Source organism: Pteropus medius, unplaced genomic scaffold (genome assembly GCF_902729225.1).
Source record: "Pteropus medius unplaced genomic scaffold, Ma_sr-lr_union100, whole genome shotgun sequence".
NCBI classification, from domain to species: Eukaryota; Metazoa; Chordata; class Mammalia; order Chiroptera; family Pteropodidae; genus Pteropus; species Pteropus medius.
Window position 1 is genome coordinate 5,148,410 of NW_024347791.1, and position 27,044 is coordinate 5,175,453.

The 27,044-nt window shown below is 36.8% G+C and overlaps 1 protein-coding gene across 10 annotated transcripts in view; it reads right to left on the reverse strand.

Annotated features, from left to right (window-relative positions):
• Positions 1-27,044, reverse strand: part of RIC8B (RIC8 guanine nucleotide exchange factor B) — a 90,115-nt gene that overhangs the window by 12,243 nt on the left and 50,828 nt on the right. For 4 of the 10 annotated variants that reach the window (XR_005656123.1, XR_005656122.1, XR_005656121.1 and 1 more), the window contains exons 5-10: positions 25,545-25,773; positions 24,704-24,799; positions 19,675-19,819; positions 10,799-10,943; positions 3,207-3,326; positions 610-704 (exon numbers count right to left, since the gene is read on the reverse strand). Coding sequence is in view for 3 of the 10 variants with exons in the window: in XM_039877872.1 (XP_039733806.1) it covers positions 939-942; positions 3,207-3,326; positions 10,799-10,943; positions 19,675-19,819; positions 24,704-24,799; positions 25,545-25,773 (739 nt within the window). In the remaining 7 variants the exon portion in view is untranslated. Of the gene's footprint in view, positions 1-9; positions 943-3,206; positions 3,327-10,798; positions 10,944-19,674; positions 19,820-24,703; positions 24,800-25,544; positions 25,774-27,044 lie in introns of those variants that run through there. The other 6 variants (XR_005656126.1, XR_005656125.1, XR_005656124.1 and 3 more) reach the window with 3 other exon arrangements.

Sequence of the window (27,044 nt, forward strand, 5' to 3'; positions counted from 1 at the left end):
AAAAAAGGAAGTGTCTAGTGTCCATTCATTGGCCACGTCACCTCCAACCCTATCCTTTACTCACATGCCTTTCACTTTGGGCCCAGGAGAAAGTGATTTCATTTTTGAGAAGGAAAGTTAATCAGACAAAGCTACAGTACACTCTTAGCACAATAAAGACCTGGCAGGATGCAGAACATCCTTAGAGTGACAGCTGAGGGAACTGACCAGCAGCATACTGCTGAAGAGGATGATTAGGAAATGTTCCGGCAAACACTGACTCTGACAGACAGACACAGTAGCACAGTGGACAGAGCAAAAGTCTTGAGTGCTGGAAAATGAAGTTCCTAGTCTCACTTAATTATGAAGCTAGAAAGAGAATGTATGTGAAGTGTTGTGTAAACTGTTAAAGGAAATAGATTATCACCAGACATTAGTTTGGAAATGTTTGGGGCAATTCTTTGGGCCTTGCTTCCCCCAATGATAAATCTGGGAATCAAATAATGAGAAAACAACCTGAGCTTTTCGGAAGAAAGATGTAGTATGTGAATATCAAATATTTATCTTACTAACAACAGTAAGTTTCCCTCTAACTGAATGAAGTCATTTCTCCATTTGTCTATTAAATACCTCTTATACTTCAGGGATCAACACAAATGCTTCCTTCTCTGTGAAACAGTCCCTGATGCATCCAGACAGAATGAACTGCTCCTTTTCCTGGGTGCCTATAGTTCAACACAGACCTTATTTTGTCATTGTTTTCTTCTACCGTGTGTTCTAGAACAGATTTCGGCCATTTCCTTCACTAAAATGTGAGTTTTCCAAAGGCAGAGACGGTCACATTCACCTCTGAATCGCCCTCATTTTTTCTAGCACAGTGCCTTGCACAGAGCAGCTGCTTAATAAATGTTCCCTGAATTGCACTGCATTTAGTCTACTTCAGCTTTATGGCATCTTGTTTACCTAAAAACAAAACAAAACAAAACCCAAAACAAAAAACAACCCAAAACCAAAACCAATGACAATGAAAAGACAGAAGAAACTTAAGACAAACATGTAAGATGTATAAAGAATGGCTTCATTCTTTGCATTCCTGCTTTGGAACGCCCACTGCCGATCTCCATACAGTTTTGTCATTGATTGTTATTAGTGAGAGCGAATGTTAGAAAGCACATAAAGGCAAACAATGTAAAAAACCACCATATGTCATGCAAAAAAGTCCATGATTTAGGACTATTCTCAAAGCTGCCTTTAGCTTCAGCTTTCATGGCAAAATCAGTATCATCAAAGCCAACACAAGACATATTTGCTCTGCTTTATAAGTGCTAAAATCACGGTCACTTTCAGACTGAGTCGGGCATCTACCTGCTGGGTGTTTCTGGGCAAGCTCATACCTTCTCTGAGGCACAGTTTCAATCAAGTGGAAACTTGGGTATTTCAGACTTGATGTTCGTGTATTTATTTGTTGGCACCTTCTAGAATATGTGGATTTCCCCAATTACAAGGAGAAAGACCTAGCACTATTGTCTGTCTCTGTTTTAGGGATGCCTTACGAAATGGTCCTGTCTCTTTCAGTAAGTCAAGTACCAGGATCACACTGCATTATCTTAGGCAGTTCCTTCCGCCATCTCCCACTTTCCTAGCTTGGAGTTTACACTTCCAGGGTATATGGGCCAGTCGAACAGTATCTGTGTTATCTTTTAAGAACTCATGTTATTGAAATAATTTATGAAAATGACACTTATGCAATCACTGGTTTAGTGTCCTAATACACTAACATGCTTCCCTCAGGTCCCTGATACCACTTTCCCCTTCTACCAGAGGGGCTCTGCTAGTTCTCGCCCTGCCTGTTGTACTTATACCACCGTGTTTCATTAGCTACATCAGGTCCTTTTGGAAATAGCCAAACACAAATCTTATTTTTATACATCCATTCTGAACTTGTTATTCTGCCTCCTATAGGTTTGCATATCAATATCTTATGTTTGTGAATTCCTTCAGAGAAGGAACATGTCTGTGTTTGCCAGAAGTATGGAGAAAGTCATTTGCCAACAGATAACAATGTCTTTTGAAGATTGTGAGCATAGTCGCTGAGCTATAAATTCTAATCTTGGGAAAGGATGAAAATGTAAAAAGACTAGCTGTAAGTCGCTAAGTAGATGATAAAGCTACTTACTTCTAAATAACTTCTACCATAGTACCAGCATCATCTGAAAGAAGCTCAGACTGCAGAGTGTCTAAATACCCATCCGTACTTGTCACACTCCCCTTGTCAGCCTCTTGTTCTTAAACATTTCTACTCCAAGCCTCCTGCTGTGCTCTTAGGTTCTGTTTCTGTCACACCTTTCCCTTCAGTGGTTGGCTTTGCCATTCTAGTTGCTACTTGTCTTGAGTGAGGGATACTAGACTTTACATAGTTGTTGTGAAGAAGATGAACAAAAGATATTCACCTTTAAGTGGCAGCTGCCACCAACACACAGAAGCACTCACTCAAGATGACTTAAAGGAGACAGTGACTCAATGTGTGACTGAAAAATAGCGCAATTCAGGCAAGTGTGAAAGGAATTAATATTTTCCAATAAGTCCTTCAAGATGACTAGTTGTTGATTAGTATATGTTTGATTTGATTATTTTCAAAACTGGGCATTTTTGGAGGGGAAGGAAGTATGAAGCAAGAAGGAAAAGGGAGATTGTTTTTAGAACCCCTAATTAATAGAAACGCCTACTTTCAAAAAAGCCTTCTTTAGAGCTATTCCTTTTCACTTTTTCCTGTCGGGTGCATGACATTTTAGAATTCTTGGCTTCAGCAGCAACCCAAAAAGATAGAACTGCAAACTTGCACATCAAAAAAGAAAAAAGAAAAAAAGAAGCATCATGATTTGGAACAAAAACCAAAACAGACTAAAAACAAAAAATACAAGCAGCAAAATCGCTGAACCTAACTCAGAGCATCTTTTTGAAGACAGGGAGGTTAGTTGGTTAAGTATCACAGTGATCTTAGTTACTACCCTAACTTTGAGAGTTTACATGTTTAAGAATGCACATCCAGAAGCGGCACATGTAGGAAAACCATGGTAGCCAAGCATCTGAACTACTGCTGCCGGGGCCACCCTGTTCCAATCAGCATGGATTTCCAGAGCTGCTGCTCTATGGTAACTCTCAGTGAGAGAGACAAAGAAATAGAACATTTTTAGAAACCAAGCAAAAAATGGATGGGAATACAATACCTGGAAAGTTTATCAAGCATGTTGACAAGTTTCATGGCTTCATATTCTTTTTGTTCTTCTGTCATTTCATCTATAGGGTTTGGCATTGGTTCCTCTAAATGACCAGTGATAAGATTAATGCTACAAAAAGAAAAAAAAGTTATGCTGTATGTTTTAAAATTATGCTCTTTCTATACTTTTCTGGTCCAAGTTGTAAGTTATAATAAGAAAGAGTATAATAGCCAAAAAATTGGCAATAATAGCAATTTTATGATATAGAACTGCTATGGGAATTTAAAAAATTTACTTTCCTACTAATTTGCTTTGGGAAATGAGTACTAACTATTGTTTTTAAAAAAGTAAAACTAACTTGCCAACTTAAAAAAAAAGTCACAGCTGCTTTTTAAAAATATGAAATTTGACTGGTGCCGATAGGATAAATATCCTTGGATGCACAGCTTATTTATTAATTATTAGGGGACAAATGATTTCAGAGAGGGAGAAATCCATTTTGTGATACAGCATAAAACAAATATGTCAAAAAAAATTGGAAAAATGATGACAGAGAGGCTGGAATCTGAAAATGAAAGCATGCCAATTTATAATCTCAGGAAATTAGTCCATTAGTGAGACCACAGAAGGCAATGAGTGTTTAAATAATAAAAGATAAAGCGGAAGAACAATTTTAATTAGATTTGATCTGACCTAGATTAAAAAACAGGAATGAAATCTAGCCTAGCAAGAGACAGGTATACCATCTGGCTTTCTGGAAATATATTTAATAAAGTATTTAAAATGAAAACGTTCCATAAAGTTTGTATGAAGTTCTAATACTAAACAAGTTATCCTCTTAGATAAAAGCCACACTATTTTTTTTTAGGAAGTAAAAGATAATTCTTTCAATGGCTGCTAAATATCTATGTTAAACATGTTTCTGGAGAAGCAGTCAAATGATCATGGCATTCTCTATCAGTCAAGTGCAGATGGTTTGTTTTTAATCATTAAATGAAATATCCCTGCAAACAGCAAATTGCTAACAAATTGCTTTCTAGGGTCTACAAACACAGGGGCCAGTCCTTTGAGATAAGCAAATGAGTGTATTGGTCAAGTATAAACCATGTGGAGTGTTGGGATTGGGGTAAATTGGAGAACAGTGCTAGTCTAAATGGGGTCCATGCAAGCCAAAACAAAGATACTGTGATCAATTAGGTCCTCTGGCGGCTAGCTTATAAACCTGAGTTAGACTTTTACTTGGGCATGTTAACCTTTACTGACCAGGGTTTTTCTCATCTGGAGTAAGGGCAAGGCCACTAGGTACTATTATAAAAGAGTTTCTGTTCCTCTGTTTCATTCCTCAGAGGCTACATGACATACAGATTCTTGTGAAAAGACTCAGTGCTCACCATCCTCAAAAACTGGATCTGTCATGTTTTGCCATTCTTGCGCAAGACCTACGTCTACAGCCATGGTTCAAAACTTTTTTTGTCCTTCAAAGCAGTGGACACCATCCCTCCCCCTTCTTATTTAACAAGTGACATCTACACAGGTAGATAAAATAGATAAAAGCGGAGGGGATGGGGATGGCCTAGGCCCCTTCTGTTTGTCTGCACTCACTTGCTTCCTCTTAAGGTAGCCCCTCAGGCACTTTCGGCAACTCGCACTCAGGAAACATTCTGAAACCTAAGGCTTGTCAGTGATTTTTAGCCTTGGTTGTACACCAGGAACTTTAAAGAAAAGGCATGGGTCTAACCTGAGACCAACTACATCTGTATTTTTTTTTTTAAGTTTTCCAGGTGATTCTGATTCACAACGAGCTAAGAACAATGGGCTAGCGTGCCTTCTGATGCTGTGTACTACTACTTCCTCTCCTCTTTTTCAGATGCTCATAAGAGAAGAGAAAAAGGCCTCCAATTAGTGGCCATTAACTCCATTCGTTGCTGAATGGAGTCATCATATTTCCCAAAAGTCAAGCACAAAGAGGACCCAGACCAGGCTTCCGAGAACTACAGTTTTTAAGATGTCTCCAGATGCCACACTGAAAATGTAATTCTACCACCCATCTATTATTTGCTTAGGCATGTAACAGCAGGGCACATTTTCAGCGATATCTCTTCTGCCGCCTGCTAAATCAGAAAAACAACTAGTCTTATAAACGAGTAAAGGTACTTATTATAGGCATATATCACTTCCTAAGCAAAGGAAATCAGGTATTAAAGTGTTAGGGAAGGCAGATGTAGATCATATTCATTTTGTCTGAGTGAAGGCTTCTCTCAGGTTCTGTGGAGGGGTAATTTCAAAAATCAGATGGACAGACTATTTTAGAATATGATGACATTAGCACAAACCACCATGCGCCTCACAAGAAAAATGTGTCAGGATAACACATTGGTAAGCTCTGTGGTATTGTGGATGCCACAGAGTACAAAGGTCAGGATATGAATTCCTGGATCAGGGCACATTTGATTCTTTTCTTGGTTCTTTTAAGGGCTTAGTGGAAATGATGTCCGTTTTCCATATGCTGGTCTCCAGTCCTCTGCTGCTAAAATGACTTAACGGCTTGCTCTGAAACTAGCTACTAAAGTCATAAAATTCTGTGCTCATTGAGCATAAAAGCAGCGGCTACAAATTCATTCTTAAAGAGTAAGAACTTACCATACTTTACCCACATGGAATAAGGCATTCCAACCCCCCAAAATCACTCCAGGGATTTAGGTTTCAATTTTTCCTTTAAAAGACACCCCCCACCGCCCCGTCCATACCCAGGTACTCAGAAGAATGTAAGCAATACCACAGAAAACACAAGCTGGGGCACTGAACTATGCCACTATTTTATGGGGAAAATGCCAACGTGCTGGGGGCAGGAGGTAGACTTGGACACTGTCTCCTCTCTTGTTCCCCATTTCAAACCAGTCGCATGCAGTTTCCCTACCCAGAGGAGAAAACAAATAATAGTCACCAGAATAACAATGATATGAGCTTTCATAAAATAGGTTATTTTCAGTCGAATGAACACTTGTCACCTTTATAACCTCAAATACTATAGTCTGAGACTTAACTTTCCAGGTTTCAGGATCTTAGCACTATGAAATTCTGGGGTTAGTTTTGTTCCAAGATGCTGAGACTTTTAAGATGTTTTAAGTATGCTAATTTTGGTAGCTATTTTATTGGGCTATTTTATTTATTTGGTGAGGCAACCCTTGGTCGACCTCACAGATTGCAAGTACCTTGTCAGCTTACAATCCTTTGTTTTTTTATTTTTTACGCCTATTGCACCTGGTCTTCCTAGGTGATCTCCCATCTAAGTACTAACCAGGTCCAACCCTGCTTAGCTTCTGAGATCAGACGGGATCGGTCATAATTTTTTATAATAAGGTATAATGCGCCTTGTTTCTGCTCCCCTCCCTCCTCTTCCTAGCACTCTATCCTGCGATTATGAATGTCTTCCAGTTAGGTGACAAGAAGTATCTAAACTCTTATCTGTGGTATTTGGGAATTTTGTATTACATAACACCATTATAGGAACTGAGAATAGCTGTGGGCACGGGAACGAAAGGATTAAGACATACTAAAAAGGTAGGAGCATATGAACATATGCATAAAAGCTGAAATGTATTCCAAGACTTCTGCTCTTTCTTCAAATTGTTGTTACATCTGGTCAATAACAATAACACTAAGTCACTTAACCAAAAGAGCCCTGAGCTATATATAAGTTAACTTCAGTCTCTAAGAAGTGTGGATTAAGTTCTGCTCAAAGCATTCTGGTTAAAGAAGGGGCCATGAAGCCCAACCCCTCCAGGGCGAGGTAGATAAAATGAATAAAAGGGGTACGCTGTCAAATCAAAGGCGCTTATGCCTGGTATGAAGGGGACCACAGCCACTCAATTCCATCAGTCGGTTGCCATGTGAGAATGTTATCAGAACTTCTACTTTTTCAAAGGAGCTAATAATCTAAATTTTCACCTGAAAAGTCTAAATTCTAAATGTTGGCAAGTAACAAAATGCAAATATCCAACGCAGCATGGGGCAAGTGGAGTAGAACCTACTGTGGGCTAAATCTAGTGTGTGGGTGAGCATCTGCAACCTCCAGGAAAGACACCAGGGGCATGTGTGAGCCCAGACTAGGACAGAAGGGGGCAGGTGGAGTGGGAAAGGAGATTATTTCATGCAAATGAAGCTAGAAATGCCTTTCCAGGAAAAACTCCTCAGAATAATTCCCCCCCACAAAACAATAATTTCTGTTGAATATACGTACCACCTTTTGTTTATCCATCTGTCAGCGGACACTTGGGTTGTTTAAATCTTTTGGCTACTGTGAATAATGCTGCTATGGACAGGGGTATAATATTTAGGGGTATAATTATAATTGCTGGATTATATGGTAGTTCTATGTTTAATTCTCTCGGGCTTGAAAAGGAAGGAAAGTCTGACACATGCTACAATTAGCCAGTCACAAAAGGACAAATATTGTATATGATTTCATCAATATATGGAGACTATTATAATGAGATTTGACTTAAAGCAGCGTAACGAAATCTTGACCGATAAAAGAAAAAAAGTCTTGTCTTGTGCTGAAGGAACTATCAATACACCTACTGTCACAGCTACGGCTGAGAAAAGTAGTCAAGAAGGAAATACCCCTGAGCTGCTTAGTAAAATTATTTTGAGCTTCTGAATGTGATTATGAATTAGCGTGGGGTATTGCGGGTGTAAGGAGGTATATTAGAGTTCTGCCCACTCTGAACTCCCCTTCCTTCGGCCTCTCTGTGTAGTAGTGGCCCCTAGGCTTCTATATACGCAGCCGGAAAGCACTAGTCTAAAATGAGCCAAAAGTCATTACACACCTTTCAACTGATGTCTGAAATAATGTACAATCTACATCGGTCAGTTTGACGTCACATACACAGTCTAGGGGCCTCCATGCTCAGAGGTGTAAAAGAAACAGGTATAAAAATGGGAATTTAGAAAATTGATTTCTTTTGATACAAGACCAAAGTTTATCTGAAAACTTTTAACAAACATGGCTAGACATACACCAAAAACCTGAGAGGCATGTAACTTGATTCTATGAGTGTATTTTGTCTAAGTCTGCTAATTACAGAAAGCCATTTCCAGCCCATTAAATACATTTATTTTGACACAAAAAGGATTGCAGTGATATTAACTGTCTCCCATAGCCTGAATGTAAGCTCCACACAATACTTGGTTTCAGATTCCACTAAAGGATTACAGGTTTCCTTGGTGCATTAATCAGAATCCACTTATATTTTTACAATGGGACCCAGGCCAACTGGATGAAGGGTAATTTCTCTACTTCTGCCAATACTAGGAACTCTTGTGAATAAATGCATCGTAAGAAAAGCAGACTGTGATCTTGGGAGCACTGAATTATGACAGAAAATCAGGGGCAGAGAAATAAGCAATCCTTTTAGATGCTGATTTTATGAGCTAGACTAGATTGGTAAAGTTTTCATGGCAATTTTTAAGGAAAAAGTTCTTCCAGCTCTGTGGGTCATTCCCCAGTGCACAAAGGATTGTCTTGCTTGCAAGTACTTTGTTCCTCACCACTTCCACAAGGACCACTTGAATAAGTATTTTAAATGAACAAATTAAACATCCCACTACACTGTTTTACCTGAAATGTAAGGAAGCTAGCTGTAAGAAAACAAAAGATGCAAATCTATCTGAAGGGGTAAGGTGTGATGATGCTGTGTGAGAAACACATACTTATACTTGTGATGAGTAATGTTTAAGAAACACAAGATTTCACCACGGTGACTCTTCTGACTACAGCAGTACACCATCCCTATGAGCCCTATGTAGGGCCAGGTCCAAAGGCTAAAACAGATTCCAACTAGGGATGTAAAGCCAAAGTACAGAATCAAACTATGACAGAGAGCCAAGACAATAATATCAAACATCTTGGTCCCTGATCTAAACAAACGGTGGTCTCCTGAAATCTAACATTTCTATTTCCCACGCCATTGGGAAACACCAGTGTTCTTGTATTTTCTCTGAGCTCACTCTTGTTATAGTAGCATTCTAGTGCTTGCTATAAATATGACCATTACTGTTATAGAAGTAAAACAAAATCAACAATCAACAATACACACTGAGTTGAACAATATCAACCATCCATGAGTACTTAAGAGTTGTCTATTTTGGTTGACTGTGTCCATATACCCTGGGACAGAAAAGATGCCTAATGTAATTTCTACCTTCACTTAAAAACATGAGACTTCTCACTTGGTTTATTTTTATATATCAAATAGAGAGATATAAAATATTAAACTGATATGGAAATAATTTATGAAATGGAAAAATCAAGAGTAAACAAGACTAATTTACAATGATGACTTTTATAATTAGGGAAAGAGTAAAGTATGATTCCTCTCTTAGCTTCAAATACTTGATAGAGATACTCAATTTATGACATCTAAATGGTGGCAGTCTTAAGAACTTACTACTTAGATTCACTGCTAGCTTTTCACCCCAAAAGCCTTTTTTTCTAGGACACACTCTATAAGATCCTGCTAAGGTACACAGCACTGGGGATGATTAAAGTAATGCTACCTACTCAGGCCTCATTTACCAAGAATACAGGCAATATAAGTCCTGTCTGATTAGGGAATGATTCTTTCTTTTATCTTCTGACGACTCATTATTTTCATGTCAACAGGGCACAATCTATACTAAAAAAAGGGGGGGGGCTAATTTTGCAGATAATTTTCTATCTTTGACCAACTACTACAATAATTCCATATCACATCTAGAAGGCTGTCAGTAGAAAATGTAGCATGTCAATGTCATCGATAATGCCAAAAGGCATTTACCCTTTTAACATTCAGTGATGGAAACCAGAAAACAGCTCAAGTAACTCTTAATAGAGTGGAAACTAAGAAATTTATCTGGGATGGGATTGAGAGGGAGAGGAAAAGGATGGGGAGGGAAAAGGAGGAAGTGGAGTAGTTTGTTTTGGGATAAGAGAAGAATGAGTGTCATTGATTTGTAAGCACCGACACAGGGAAGACTCGACAGAGCCTTTGGTCTGCCTATTCAGTGCATTAATGCATCTGTTCAAAGATGATGCCCTCAGTGTTTGAGTAAAATTTACTGTGGAGCTAGACGTCTTTCCTTTTGCTAGTAATGTGCCTTGTTGCTTTATTGACTCATAAAGGCTTTTACCCAATATATGGAAGCTACATTTAGATTTCTGAGAAAGGCTGAAGTATCAAATAACCAACTTAAACATTTGGTCTTGGTTATACCTTATAAAATCTCAATCTATGGAGAGAAAAAAGGATGCAACAATACTTTTTAAGTATGTGATGGCAGATATCTAAAAGCACCATTGCTTTTAATACTTGGGAGAGGATAATGAACATGTTGAACATAATCATGCAGCAGAACATTACTTGAAATTATCCTTCCTCAATCGGAGTAACTGTTCAAGGCACAAGCTATGAAACTGCCTGTAAATACACTATTAAATGGAAAGCTTCCAAATCCACAAAAGAAAAGAAACACTTGGAAAACGAGAGAAAAAGGAAGTGAAAGGTAAATAACCAACTCAAAGGCAGAGACAGAGTTAAGTGAAAAGAAAATTGATACTATACTTTGGTTTTGCATTTTTGTATTCTTCAGTGTCTGTGTCCTCGTCCTCTGAGTACCAATTATCGCCTCTTCCTCCAGCCAAGAGGCCCCTGGCCGCCAACAGTCCCGCAGCATTCCCATAGCCAGTGTATTTCAGCAGGCTATCCACTGCAAAAACAGAAGAGATTTTTAGACAGGAATCCTTCAGTGTGCATTGTCATCACTGACCACTCACCACACAGTGAGGGTGGAGATACAAGCCATGGCAGTAACTCTCAAACTTAAGAGGTTTTCGAAGTGTGGTAGTGGTTATACTGAACTACCTACACATTCTCCTACATGCTCTGAGGACCAAAAGCCTTTTTTCAGGCATCGGAAATTCAAATGGAGCTGTTTTGAACATACTTTGTGGCAGGGATGGGGCCTCTGTGACCACCAGGCCATTGGTACGGGTGGTGTTTTAGGTTTCTGTTTGCAAATCTTATTTATTATTCAGTTTTAGAGAAATGATGATTAGAAATCAAAGTTACTGAAAGCCAGATTTGGATTTTATCAATATAGGATATTCTGTAAAATCATTTTTATACCCTTTTTAGGAAATGGAGGGAAAGAATATAAGAAATGAGAAAACTTAAGAATATTAGCTGTTGAGATGTATGAGTTCTTCATATATTTCGGATACTACCTCCTTATAGGAGGTGTTTGCAAATATCTTCTCCCATTCAGTTGGTTGCCTCTGTTTTGTTGGTTTCTTTGTGCAGAAGCTTTTTAGTTTGATATAGTTCTATTCATTTATTTTTGCTTTTACTTGCCTTGTTTTTAAGGTCAAATTCTTAAAATCCTCTCTAAAAACAATGTCATGAGTTTAGTACCCATGTTTTCTTCTATGCAATTTATTGTTTTAGGTGTTATATTTAGGTCTTTCATCCATTTGGAGTTAATTTTGGTGTATGGTGACAGCAGTCTAATTTCATTCTTTTGCATGTGGCTTTCCAATTTTCCCAGCACCATTTACTGAAGAGGCTTTCTTTTCTCCACTGTATGTTTTTGGCTCCTTTGTCGAAAATTATCTGCCTATATATATGTGGGTTTATTTCTGAGTTCCATTGGTCGATGTGTCTGTTTTTTTGCCAATACCATGCTGTTTTGATTATTGTCATTTTGTAGTATAACTTGAGAACGCATATAACTCAACAACAACAAAAATTAACAATCTAATTAAAAAATGGGCATAGGATTTGAGCAGACATTTCTCCCAAAAAGACATACAAATGGCAATAGACATATGAAAAGATGCTCTACTTCACTAGCTAATAGAGGAATGCAAATCAAAACCACAATGAGATACTACCTAACACCTATAAGAATGGCTATTAGCAACAAGACCAATAACCAGTGTTGGAGAGGTTGTGGGAATGTAAATTGGTACAGGCACAATGGAAAACAGGATGGAGGTTCCTCAAAAAATTAAGAATAGAATTATCATATGATCCAGCAATCCCTCTTCTGGGTAACTACCCCAAAAACTTGAAAGCATTTATCTGTAAAGACATATGCACCCCGATGTTCATTGCAGCATTCATTATTCACAGTGGCCAAGGCATGGAAACAACTGGTGTCCTTTGATAGATGATTGGATAAAGATGTGGTACCTATACACAATGGAATATTACTCAGCCATAAGAAAAGATGAAATACTGCTATTTGCGACAACATGGACAGATCTTGAGATGATTATACTAATATGTGAAATAAGTCAGACAGAAAAAGTCTAGAGCCATATGATTTCACTCATATGTGGGATATAAAACTGAAAGCAACAAACAAGAGAAACAAATTCATAGACACAGACACTTTAGTGGTTATCAGAGGAAAAGTGGGGGAGGGGAGAGGTAAATAAGGGTAAAGGGGATTAAATATATGGTGATGAAAGGAGATTTGACTTTGGGTGGTGAACACACAATGCAATATACATATGACGTATTATTGAATTGTACATTTGAAACCCATATAATTTTATTAACCATTGTCACCCCCAATAAATTTAATTAAAAAAATAAAATTTAAAAAAGGATGTTAGCAAATAGGACAGACTAAGTTATTGCTTTTTAAAAAATGCCACCAATACTATGTAAGCATATGGAATCCACTGAGAAGGTAGCCCCAGGACTTAAACTGGCTGGATTTTAATAATGAACCACCTTCTAGCTGGTCGACCTTGGGTACATTATTTTGCAACTCTGTACCCCAATTTTTTAATCTTGAGAATTGGAATAATAATATCTACTTCAGGTTAATATATGCAAAGTGTGTAAAAGTGTCTGGCACAAAGTAAACAGTCATTGTTTTCCTCTGGTAAAATTAGGTAAAATGATTATTGATCATTTTAGACTCATCTTCACAGGGAGAAGCATTTTCTTTGTAAAGAAAAGGGCATAGCCACATTCTACCCAGAGATCATTCCCCCTTCTCTGTTACACAGGAAAGGATTTATAATCCTTTTCCTTTGAGTCAAACAGTGGAACTTTTAGAAATCTTATACTAGTACCTTCCTCTAACTAGTCTCCCTATTTCCATTCTCACATCCTTCCACACAACTAGTTGCCTGATACATCCTTGTAAAGCAAAAATATTATGTTATCACCTTCTAAGATAAAACCTCTAATATCTCCCCTAAAGGCTGAAGCTTGACTTCTAAAACAGGGCTTAAAGGGTTCTTCATTTTCTGGCCTCTGCTCTCTTTTCCAAATTCATCTCCTAATTACTCCTGCACATTGTAGATCCCTCACACTAGTTTCTTTTCTGTACAGTTCAAGGCTGTTTCCCATTTCTCTGTCCTCTTCTGTGAAGACCTGCTCTGACATCCACACTACCCAATCATTCTCTCTTCCAGGAAAGAATAATACCTGGCACATTTCTCTCTTATGCTGCTTACCGTACTGTATTGAAGTTATTCCTTTAAATGGAGAAATGTATTTACCACATTAAGTTCAGAGCACAAATGTATGCTCTTTCATTAAACATTTCTGGGGCACTTACTACCTATAAAGTACTTTGTTAACCATTGGGGATCCAAAGATAAAGAAGACATGATCTCTGACTTAAAGAACCTCAATGTCTAGAAAGAAAGTTCAATAAATAAAAAGAGTTACAACATAACAAATGTGAAAAGTATTAAAAACAGAGATAAGAAAAAACGGCATAAGGCAGAGAATGATTAATTCAGCCTCGGATGATCAGAGGTGTTTTTACAGAGATGATGCGTAACCTGACCTGCAAGGACAGATAAAGCTCACCATGCTAACAAGGATGGGGCAAGGCATTCCATGCAAAAAAGGAACAGCATCTGCTGAGTCATGAGGATATACCAAGAAACAGTGCAATACTATCAATCAGGCCAGAATAAAGATTTTAGCATGATTAAGCAGAAAGTGTAAGGTGGGAGCGGGTTCAGGATATACTACAGAGGTAGCATGGAGGTAAAATTTGGATTTTACCATGTGGGTGACAAGGAGTCATTGAACGTTTTACAAGGGGAGTGACAAGATTATTTTGTATTTTAGAACAATCTCTCAGCCATGTAGAAAACAGACTGAAGAAAACCTTACCACGCATAAGGAGATATTCCTACTTTAATAGTTTATTGAGAGAGACATGGATTTGGGAATCCTCAGAAAACACAGGATAGAATCTCCAAGAGCGAGGATAGGCTCACCCAGGGAGCAATGTAAAGTGAGAACAGGGGCCAGCAGAGAGTTCTAGGGAACCATGGCAATTATATATGGACAAAGACAGGAGTGAGTAAACGAGACTGAAAAGAAAAGACAGAGGTAGGCCAAAGGAAATCTAGGAGTGTGTGGTAGCACAGAAACAGAGAGAATGGTCGGCAACGACAGCAGAGAGATGTAATATAATAAGGACTAAAAAATATCCACTGTATAATTTGCTAGTTTATTTGTGACTTGACTGAGAGCATTTTGAGTGGCATCTGGAGGGGTAGGGAATGGTAGTGGAAAGCCTGACTGGCATCAAGTTGAAGCCTGAGTAGGTAGTATGATACTGTAATGAAAAACAGATTAATCTTTTAAGATACTGAGATACAAAAAACAGTGACATGAAGATGTATATAGGTCGAGGGAAACACGAAGGGAGAGTTAAAAAAACATGAAAGACTAGAGAGTAACAACTGATGAAGTAAGGCTTCTGAGAAGACAGGAAAACATCAACAAAAAAGGCAGACTGTTTAGTGCTGCGCTAAGGAGACACTCCTCTGAGAAAAATAAGTTTATAAAGGTGTGGGGCTAGGGGCCAAGGGCTTTATTTATCTTTGCAATTCAGCCATTACCACAATGCTGAGCACATATTGGGAAGTAATGAATGTGTTAAAAGTGGGGAAACCCCGCAAAGGCAGGGGTTTTACAAATTATTTTTTTATTAAACTATATAAGAACTATCTTTAGGCCCCCTTTAAAATATACGCAATTTGCAGAGCAGCTAATAAAAGTTTAGTTTTTCAGGACTCAACAAAACAAGCTCGTAGCATGAAGACAAGTTAACCTGTGGGCCATTATCAGTTGGAGATATAGTTTAGCCTGCACAGATGAGTATTTAAGACACTTGGATGGTTTTCTCTGTGCCAAGTCTTCCATAAAATTTTGTCCTTTTAACTCGCCCCATTTCAATTTTTCCTTCTTAATCCAGTCTCTGTGTTCCTAACCCAATTTGACTGCTGCTTGCTGTGTCTACTGAGTGGTCTAATTTTAGAGCCTTGATCATGGTACCTTCACTTTCAAACAGCTTCGAACATCCTTAAGACGAAAGTTCAGCCACTCTCATAAATGATTTGAAATTTATTTCACATCGATACTGTCTGCCTCCAAGCTCAACTCAAACTCCAAAATCTGATGATTTATAAGTAAGTTGAAAGTGGACTACAAACTTCTCTATCCCGCAGAAGGTTTCAAATTAGAATTAGTTGACGGCATTTAAAAACTAGGAGGTTTTATCTAAAAATCCAGAGTCCCAGCTTCTCTTGAAAAATTTGGAAGATTTGGTAACACTAGCTACATGCTTCCTCACGCTAATAATCAGGTGGAGCTATATTATAGGAGCAATGTCCTCTTTTTAGTTCCTCCGAGTCCCCTTTTTCCCCAGTCCAAACCCACCGTGTCCCCAACAGTTGGCTGAGTGTCAGTTTTCATTTATCACCTTACATCTATCTAGCCCATTTGACTGACTTTTACTATCAACCTGGTACCTGTAAGCATTTGAGTTTATAACTCTTGATAAAAAAGTAAATAATATGAGGGTGGAGATGCTTATCTTTTCTACCTCTGTATTCCCAGGGTCTAGCTCAAAAGGTTACTTGTTAAATGAGGAAATTTTTTATTCCAGAATACATTTACTGAAGTTAAAATCAAATTGAAAGGAAAAGCATATGAACATATATGAACTGTTAAAGGTCAAATGAAAAAGATACAATTTCGCCAATATGGATTGGCTTCGGGCTCCAAGTTAGGACTAGGAAACCTCAAATATTGGGTCCTAGGGGGAACAAAGCTAACCATTTCAAATGAAAAACAACTAACAAATTCATTTATAAATGCATATACTATATCTGCTATGATACTAAGTCATTACTAAGGTGATTATATCTAGCTACATAATTTATGTATTTAGATATGTATTTACAGAGGAAATAAACTTTATTTCTCCTCTTTTAATAACTTTTTAAGAAGTACACAAGAAACGCATACTCATTGTAGAAAAATTACAAAATACAGAGAATTAAAAAGTTAGCAGTCATCCTACTACTCATAGGTAACAATAGATAATATTTTGGTATATATTTTGATAATCATTTTTTAATGAATAGATACAGATATGTGTGGTTTAGATTATGTATATACATATATGATTACACTTTAAAAAGCAACTAATTTCTGATCTCAGAAAAATTGATTCAATTTAGCCAGTATTTGCAGATTACTATATGCAAGGCACTATACCTGTCACTTAATTCCAAGATTCTATATTAGTCTTTTTTTAAAGTCATGAAAAATTTGTTTAAAAGAGCAGATTTTAATTAATTAGCCTATGGTAACAGTTGAAGATAATTATTATGAGAGGAAATAAAAGCAGAATGGAATGATAAGACTCAAATTTGGGTTTCAGCCCTAAGTAACCACTTGACCTTGGATAAGTTACTGAAAGGCTCTCAAACGCCAGGTTGCTTCCTTAATAACAATGAAATTAATACTAATATTTACCTTAGAGGGTCCTTATGAGAATTAAATGGGATTATGGCATAGGATGTTCAGCATATGGTATCTCAACACATAATAGCTGTGTTTATTATCATCATTATGATATGGTTCAAATTATGTTGCTAATATACTATCTTAACAGGAACTGAAGTGCTTAGATCAATCAGTCAGAAATGAAGTTTAAGAATTCAATGGATACAACTCAATAGTAAAAGAACAAATATAGCTGACCCTTGAATAACATGGGTTTGAACTGTGAGGGTCCACTTACATACAGGTGTTTTTCAATAAATATGTACAGTAGTTGATAGTTGGTCATGGGGATGGGGAGCATGGAAGAGGGAATGCAGTTAGCACTAATATGATGGCTAGGTAGAGGGCCAGGGGAGGGAGCGAGCAATTGGGGGATCATTTTATGAACTATATAGATGTCTAACCAATGTACTGTATACTTGAAACTAATTTAAATAAATTTAAAATAAATTTAAAAAATATGTACAGTACTGTAAATATATTTTCCCTCTCTTGTGATTTTAAAATTTTCTTTTCTCTAGCTTACTTTATTATAAAAATGCAGAATGTAATACACATATAAACATACAAAATACATGTTAATCAACTGTTTATGTTATTAACAAGGCTTCCGGTTGACAGTAGGCTACCACTAGTTAAGTTTCTGGGGAGTCAAAAGTTATACATGGATTTTCAACTGTGCAGGGGGTGGGCACCCCTAAGCCCCACATTGTTCAAGGGTTACCTATAATTCAATTATATGTGGGCAAAGGACCTGAACAGGCATTTTTCCAAAGAAGACAAAGAAATGGCCAAGAGTACAAGGAAAGGTGCTCAACATCACTAATCATCAGACAAATGCAAATCCAAAGCACGATGAGAGAGCACCTCATACTTGTTAAGATGACTTTTATAAAAATGACAAGAGATGATAAGGGTTGGCAAGGACGTGACAAAAAGGGAATCCTTGTACACTGCTGGGGGGAATGTAAACTGGTGCAGCCACTATAGAAGAAAGTATGGTGGTTACTAAAAAAATTAAAAATGGAACTACCATATGATCTAGCAATCCCACTTCTGGATATATATCCAAAGGAAATAAAATCAGTATCTCCAAGAGATATCGGCACTCCCACATTTATAGCAGCATGGTTCACAACAGCCAAGACATGGAAACAAGCTAAGTTTCCACTGATGGATGAATGCATAAAGAAGATGTGCTAAATAAATGTGTGTGTGTGTGTGTATAATGTACTATTATTCTGCCATGACAAAAAAAGAAATCCTGCTATTTGCAATAACATGGATAAGGCTAGAGATCATTATGCTAAGTAAATAAGCCAGACGAAGAAAGACAAATACTGTATGATCTTTTCCACTTATATGTAAAATCTTAAAACAAAAAAACGCATAAAGAGTAGAATGGAATGGTGGTTAGCAGTGGGTAGGGGGTTGGAGAAATGGGGAGATGCTGGTCAAAGAGTACAAGCGTATGAGTAAGTTCTGGGGACCTAACATGTGGCATGGTGACTATAGTTAACAATACTGTATTATGCACCAGAAATGTACTAAGGGAGTAATAAATCTTAAGCGTTCTCACACACCACACACACACACACACACACACACACACACACACACACACACACACACAGAGTAACTGTGAGGTAGTGATGTATTAACCTGTAATCATTTAACAATGTACATGTATATCAATCATCATGTTGTACACTTGAAATATATACAATTTTGTCAATTATACCTCAATAAAGCTGGCATTAAAAAAAAAAAGAATTCAACTGACTTAAGATTTTGAGAGAAGTAAGTGAAGTCTTTCATCTCCAAATTATCTCTCTCACAAAACTGGAGTACTGTAAAAGAATGGAATATAAAATCTTAGATGGGACTTTTATACCAGTATATTTATAAACTAGGAGATGAAGAAAGAAATAGGCTGAATGTGCCTTGTTCAGAGAACGTGCCTATTGTTGAGCAAGCAACATACAATTTTAGGAAACATTTTAAATTGTTAGAGGTATCTCAGAAGACAAACACTTTATATATAATATACTTATAAAATTGTATTTATTACATTGTAGTGTAGCTATTTTTTAATTTTTTTCTACTTCTATCTTAAGGTAAGGGGTATATCTTAAGCATCTTTGTACTTCTATCTAGTACATTATACAACTCACATTTTATAACAATTTACTGACTAAAAACTTCTATAGCTTTAAGTCCAAGAGAAATTAAAGAGGAGAACTAACCCAGGACTTTGTCTAGTTATCAAAATTGCAGAGTTTGAATTACTGAAGCAGATTTTTCATAATGGCTCTGGGTCCTGACCCATCGAGATTAAGAAGTCTACGCAAAGGATACAAAAGGCAAAATTTAAATGTGAATGTGGTTGGTAGTGTATCTGTCTGCATGTCTCAATGAATTCGGAAGCATATAGAACATGTTTAAAATGTATTAATCTTAATGTCTTTTCAGGCCTCTAATAGAACAGATAGACAGTGAGCTCTGAAAAGAGTGGAATGAGATGGCCACTACTCTCAGAAAGATTTCTCAGACTCCTTCAGAAAAATAAAACAGTAGAAGGCAAAGAGAGTTTAACCTACCTCTCTCTTTGCAAAGCACAAAAAGGAATTCAGCAGCAATTTGCTTGACTCCAAGGTCAACATGTGTCATTAGGCGCACCAGCTTATTTCTCACAGTTGAGCCAACTTCAGGTCGATTTGTCACATCCCTCAATGGTGGTAAAACCTAATGGTACAAATGCAAAAGCCATCATCAATCGTGGGTACTAAAGCAAGCGAGGATGACACCATGAAACTGGTCAGTCTTATAATGTCTACTGTGCTCACTTTTGCCAAGAGTGGAAAAAACATTAAAAAAAAATAGATTTGCTTCCAAAAAAAATAAAATAAAACTAAACAATGACAAAAAAAAAAAACCCAACAAAAAAAACCTCAAATATTTTCATGCTTGTAACAAAATTTTATTTGAAGAGAAACATCACTATAACACCATGGTATACTCATATCTATTTTTGAGCTTTAATTCATCTCAGCACTTGGAATGCCTCTGCTTGCTTCTATCAAAATCCATTTTAAAGTTGGGGTTAAGTTTCTCTTTCTTCCATGAAGACTTCCTGAATACCCTGACTCACAGTGATTTTTCTCTTCTTTTAATTCCTGCAGCATTTGCTGTTTACTAAAAAAATCTATACTTACATTTTCTAGTTTTACTTTATAATAAAAGTGGCTATTAATTATGGAGTACTTCCTATGTGCTAGCTGATTTAATATATTTTCTATAATCATCTCCATAGCAACCTTGCAAAGGATGTAGGAACAGCAACATCATCTATATTATAGACTGAGCCTCAGAAGGCTTACGAATCTTGCGTGGTTTGTCTAGTTTGTTTGCTCACTCACTCACCCACTCATCCACCCAGACCACTTCCTCTTCTGGTTCTCCTCTTATTTCACTGGTTGCTTTATCTCAGTCTCTTCTACCAATTCTCTTCTTTCCTCTTGTTTTCTAGGTGTTGGAATATTCAAAGGTTGAGTTCTTGGGCAACATTTCTTCAGTATTTTCACTTACTCTATTGGTGCTCTCATCCAGTTTTATAGCTTTATATGGTCTCTATAAACTAATAGCTCCCTAAATTATATCTCCATCTTGATTTCTTCCCTGATCCCCTGACTTTTATAGGTTTTTTCAAATTTAGCATATCCTAAAAAGAACTCTTGATGCTCCCAGCAAGCTGCTCCTTATGTAGTTTTCCAGCCATTAAATGGCAAACCCATTCTTCCAACTGTTTGGTACAGAAACCTTGGACACATCTTTGATCCCTCTCTTTCATACCCCACACCCAATCCATCGGCAAAGTATTTTGGCTCTCCTTTTAAATGTATCCACAATCCAACCTCATCTCACTACCTCCTCTAGTATTACCACATCCAAGCTACCATTATTTCTTGCTTGGACTATTGCCACAGTCTTCTGATTGGTCTCTGCTTCAATCCTGGTCCTTCTGATTTATTCTCTACATAGCAGCCAGGATGATCCTTTGAAAGTCAGATCATGTCATGTCTCTGCTCAGTCCTCCAGTTCCTATGGCTTCTCATCTCACCCATAGCAAAAGATGAGGTTCTTAAAACTCCCTTAGGTTTCACATAATCTAGTTTCCTGCTACTTTTCTGACTTCATTTCTACTGTACTCCTTGCTTACACTGCTACAGCCACAGAGACCTCCATGACTCTCCTTAAACACACCAAGCACCTTCCCGCTTCCAGGTCTTTGCATTTGCTGTTCCCTCTGCCCAGAAACTCTTTTTCTAGAAACTTGAATGGCTTATTCCCTTACTTCCTTCGGGTCTCTGTCTAAATGTCACTTATAGGAAAACACTTTCTGACCACCCTATATAATTAACCTTTAGCATTCTTTTTTACCACCTCCCACTTTCATCTTCCTCATAGCATTTACCACCACCTGACACCATATATATTTATTTCTTTAGTGTCTGCCTTCTTCCACAGAGTCAGTGGGGCATGGGAGCAGAGATTTCTTTCTGCTTTGTTTACTATTCTCAGTGCCTCGCAAATTATAGGTATTCAATATTTCTTGACTGAAGGAAGAATGAATTCAAGTAACTTTTAAAAAATGCTTCTATAAGCTATGCATTATGCATAGCAAATGACGATAGACACAAAGTCAAATAATAATTTATTTTGCCAGACCCTTTTTGTGTATATTTTTATTTAATCTGTTCAACTTACTTTCTTCCTTCCCACATTCTCTATGTTGAGTGCCTACCATGTATCAGGAGGTACTGGAGGCAGTAAAGACATAACTGAATAAAAACAGAAACTAAATCTCAGAAAATTGAGTAACCCACCCAAAGTATTTATAGAACCCATATTTTAATTATCTCTGGTAGGACAGAACACAATGCTCTTTGTGTTCTATAGGCACAAAGTAATTGCACAATAAATTCTTGTTATTTATTCAGCCAATCATGTTGAATTTATCTCCTATTTCTAGAAGAATGAGACATGTAACAAGTTTTCATGTAGTATGTGCTTAAAATTCCAGAGGACAGAATCTATTAACATAGGTTATCACACAAAAAGTCTGTGAGCCATATTTTGAGCTCCTTGGAATAAGTTTTTTAAATGAAATTTTGTTGTTTTTATTATTATTTATCACTCTCAAATTGCATAGGTACAGACCCTTTCTATAACTGCCCCGCAAATACTACCTTCCAACAAAGGTTTTCTTTGACAAATCTTGTCAAGTTCCTCTCTCAAACCCATAGCATTCTCATCTCTTCCCTAAGCCTTACCAGACTAACGTAGCCTGGATCAGTAATTTCTACCCTGATCCTTTCTCTTTCTACCTGCTCCAATACAGACCACTCAAGACCGATTTCCTCTGGGCATGCACCAATAGAATTTAATCTGGTATCAATGGTAGAGCATAATAATTAATAAGCCATGGTTCCATTTACACTATTATCAAAGCTAATCATGTTACTTCAAGTTTTGCCTTTCTCAATTATACTCTATAGTACTCTGAGCACCCTCCTCAGAAGGAAAGTTGATTTTTGAAAAGTGCCTTGTATCTTTAGTTATCTTTTACTTGTCTTGTTTCATTTCTTTATCTATACTGTAGTGTTTCCTTGAGGACAAGGAATGGGTCTCATAATCTCTTATATCTACATAATGTGTGACCCAAGGCCTTTGTGTAAAGAAACTGTTTAACAAATAGCTTATTTTTATCTTTTAGCTTTTTTGGCCAGAGATAGCAAAACCTAAACAGTTTAGTTGAACTTGGATCTCCTATGTGAAAAAGCTTAAAGTATTTTCATTTGTTATTCTTCACCAAGTCCTCCTAGCCATGGTAGAATGTCTTTAAAAAGGTCAAATTTGGAGATGACCCCAATTCATTAATTAACTAGTTTATTTTGTTTAAATGATTATTTGTGCTTTCATGGTACGTCTCTCTTCCTTCAACAGACTATAAATTCCTCAAAGATAAGAATCCCGACTTTCCAATCTCTCCTTACCAGAAATATCTATTAATGTGTTCTACATACAGTAAAGTGCTTACTAAATCTGGACCATAAACATAGAGGGGAAAAATGAACCTGGTTCATTTATTAGGGGAAATTCTACACAGCAATAAATCAATAATGAGGTGAATGGTACTACTATGTATTGAAATGTGGGAAGAAGGAAAAAACAGGGTGGGGTGGGCATGAGAAATCAAGACATTAGTTTGGAATATGTTAAACTTGAGATACTATACATCCAAGGGGAGGAGATGAGTAGGCAGTTTGCCATATAAGTCTGGAGCTTAGGGGACAGACCAGAGCTGGAGATAGAAATTTGGGAGTCATCAGTGTATAGATGATTTTCAAAACCATGACTGCTGAATGAGATCAAAGATGAGTAAAAAGAAAAGACAGCGTGAATATAGAAAACTCTTCTGAGGAACAATGCGTAAAGAAGAGTAGAGGAATGGGGAGGCAGCTTGAGAAGTAGGGTTAAGGGAAGAATTTTTTGCTTTTATAATGGAAGATGAGTTTGAATGTGGACAGAAATGATTTAGTACATTAAAAAAAAATGATTAATTTAGGAAGAAAGAAGGAATAAATGCAGGAGCAAAGTTCTTGAGAAGGTGAGAGAGGAATCCAAGATACCAGTGCAGAGGCTGGCCAGAGAAGGAAGCAGGGACAATTCATCCATTGTGATAGAAGAGACAAAAGATCTGGTGGTACAGATGCATTTCTTACCATGACCTCTTAACTGCTCCATCCTACTCCAAACCTTCATCGTGAGCTCTTTTTGGGCTGGTCTCTTCGCACCTACTCACACTTCTCTAGTCTATCCTACAGACAGTACCCAAAGTATCTTTAAATATAAATGAGGTCACGTCACTTCCCTACTCAAAACAGCCGAATGCTTCCCCAAATCACTTAAAAGAGAAGCAGAAGTCCTATACGATCTTATGTTATTTACTTCTTGCTTTTCTCTTTTACTTCATCTACCACTCTCTCCTTTGCACATTGTTATCTGATCTTTTTGCTTTTCCTTAAGCATTCCAAAGCATCCTTCCATCTCAGGAACTTTGAACTTGTTCTCTGGTAGTACATTCTCGTTCTAGAATATTCTCAGAGATCCTTTTCTTACTTATCTAAGTTTTTGCTCAAACATTACTTCCTCAGAGAGGTCCTCCCTTATTCTTCTAAGTTCCCCCTCCCCTGCTGTATCTATCTTCAGAATGCTTATCCTTCCTTGCCATTATATCATATCTTTACTTGTTTACTTTTTAACCTCTCAGTGTAAGGTCAACTCCACAAGGCAAAGACTTCATCTGTATTTTAATGTTTAGAACGATATTTAGAACACAGCACATAGTAGATTCAAGAAATACTTGTTGAATAAATGAATGACAAAAAAATACACAGGATCACTTATTTCTGGATTAGGAAGATTTCAAAGATTAAAACTAACTTTTCCGAGTTTCTGACTTTCTAAAAGAAAACAACTATGAAAGAATTTAAATCATTAATTCTATGTTTAAAAAAAAACACATAGAAGATGAACTTTAAGATGTAATATGCATTAAGCAGTTACCTGATCTTTGAGAAATTTTCTGATGTTTCGATGGGCTCGGGAACATTCTGTTAATAAGCTGAGAACTGGAGTTAGACCCTCTCTATAGCTGCTTCCCTATAAAGAAAACCATATATGCTATATTAGTTTAGTTTGTAACAGTATTACTTTTCTCCATATAACTGAGCATATTAATACTCCTTTTTGAGGGGAAGACATTCTATGCTACCAAAGCTTACAAACTATTTATGAAATTATTTTCCTAACAATATTTCCGTTTCATCAGTTAGTTTCATGTTTACTAATGCTCATTTTCACCCTTCCTGGGTTTTTCTACATTTTATAGGGTCTTCACTGACTTAACCAATAAGCTTAAATGAGGCAAAGGTTTTGATGATCGACCCACACACTACCCTGCTGCCTTTTAATACAGTTGCCTGACAAAGCAAGTGGCAGATGAGAGAATATAAGCAGCTCACAACCAACAGAAAGTTGATTTTTCTTTTAAAGATGTCTTTTAGGTATTATGAAAAGTATCAGCAAGTTTTGGGGGGGATAATTTTAACCTCTAGGACTTACAAAATAACTACGTGTAAAAGTAATTCATTTTTCCTTTGTTTTCAGGCACTTGTCAATTTTGGTGCTGCATCAATACAATTTCAGCTTTAAACAAATTAATTCACTTGGTTTCATCAATTTATCATAGCATTATAAAGTGCTTTCCAGAGAACAAATAATTATACAAGATGTCAACTATAAAAGAAGCTTAGATTTAAAAATCATGTCTCGTAATACTGCTATGTATGGCACTTCTACATTCTTTAGAAGCATCTTTCAAAGGCCTCCATTTTATCAGCCTTACCTTGTCTATTCTCTTCTCCATAAAATTGAGTAAAACATGAATGGCTTCCATATTCATACCATTATATACCATGGTATTATTTTTCAAAACTGTTTCTTTCTCAGCTGTTTTATCACTGGGCACTTCATCTAGAGTCGTTGCCTCTTGGGCTGTTTCTTCATGGGTTAATGGACAAATGAGAACATCCAAACAAGAGACCGGAACATTGCTTAAAAGGTTGACTGCATTGCTGAAAAGCAATTTAAAAATACAATATTTTAACTTGATTGAATAGTCTTTTAAAAAGCAAACATAGTAAGAAGTTCAGAAGTGACTTTTAGGAGTCAATTAAAAATTTTCTTTTTCAAAATGAGCCTTTAATATTACGTGGCATTTACTGACTAAGAGAAAATAAAGAGAACTATTTCAAATACACAGATGACAAATTAGAAAGAACAGATGTTAAACGGACACACACAATCACATGATGTCATGTCACTTTCTGAAATGCTAAAATAGGAATTAGTGAGCTTTAACACCAGCTCTTTAATTTTGTTACAACACAATGCTAGCTTTACAATTTTTCCTTGGGGTTTTAAATCCTTTTGTGGATTCACCGGTGTTTTATTATTCCCTAGATTACAACATAAAGCATCTGAGAAGCACTGTATATAAGCAGCTTATCACAGAGGCAACAATGTTAAAACTCAAATATCGTAGGATTAAGTTTTGTTTTTTTCTAGATGTAGAAAATACAATTTTTAGATCATCCAAATTTTTTGTGAGACACTTGCAGAAAATGGGTAATGGTGCTTTTTCTTGCTCTCTTATCACCAGGTTTCTTTAAAAGAGGCCACCATAGTTCTTTTGAAGCTATCTCCTAGGCCTTTCTCCTATGTATTAATGAATACACCAGCCTGAGATGCACACCAGTAGGGGGAACCCAAACCTTGTATTGTTGGTATTCTTGCACTGTTGCTCAGTGTATAAAAGATTAAAATGACACTAACAATTGAAAAATTAGACATGTTCTCAATTAAAATATTTTCTTTCATGTATTATTTCATATTCTTTCATCTAAAGGGAGAGGCAGTGCTCTGTGCTAACTGGATCTTGTAAGCCTGTGCCTCAGAACTTCCTGATAAACAACAATGGAAAGACAGGCATTACATTTCCTAGTGACAGAGAAGCAGGTCTAAAAATAACCACATCCTGACTAAAAATAAACTCTTGCAAATGTAATTTAAAAGTCTAACCACTTGGAAACCAAATTCAGGGCTTAATCTATCTGATGCGGTCTTAATTTAGACCATAGTAGTTCCTTTTAATTTAGATTATAGTGATACTCTCAAAAATAAAACAAAATAAAAGAAATAAAACACACAATTTTTTCCTCTCCTTTACTCTGAAGTGTGACTCCATTTCCCCAAGAATGAATATTTCCTTTCTTTTTATATTATGGAAAAAAAATCGTAAGGAATCAAAGTTTAAAACTTAGATGATGTAGAACAATGAGTGTTA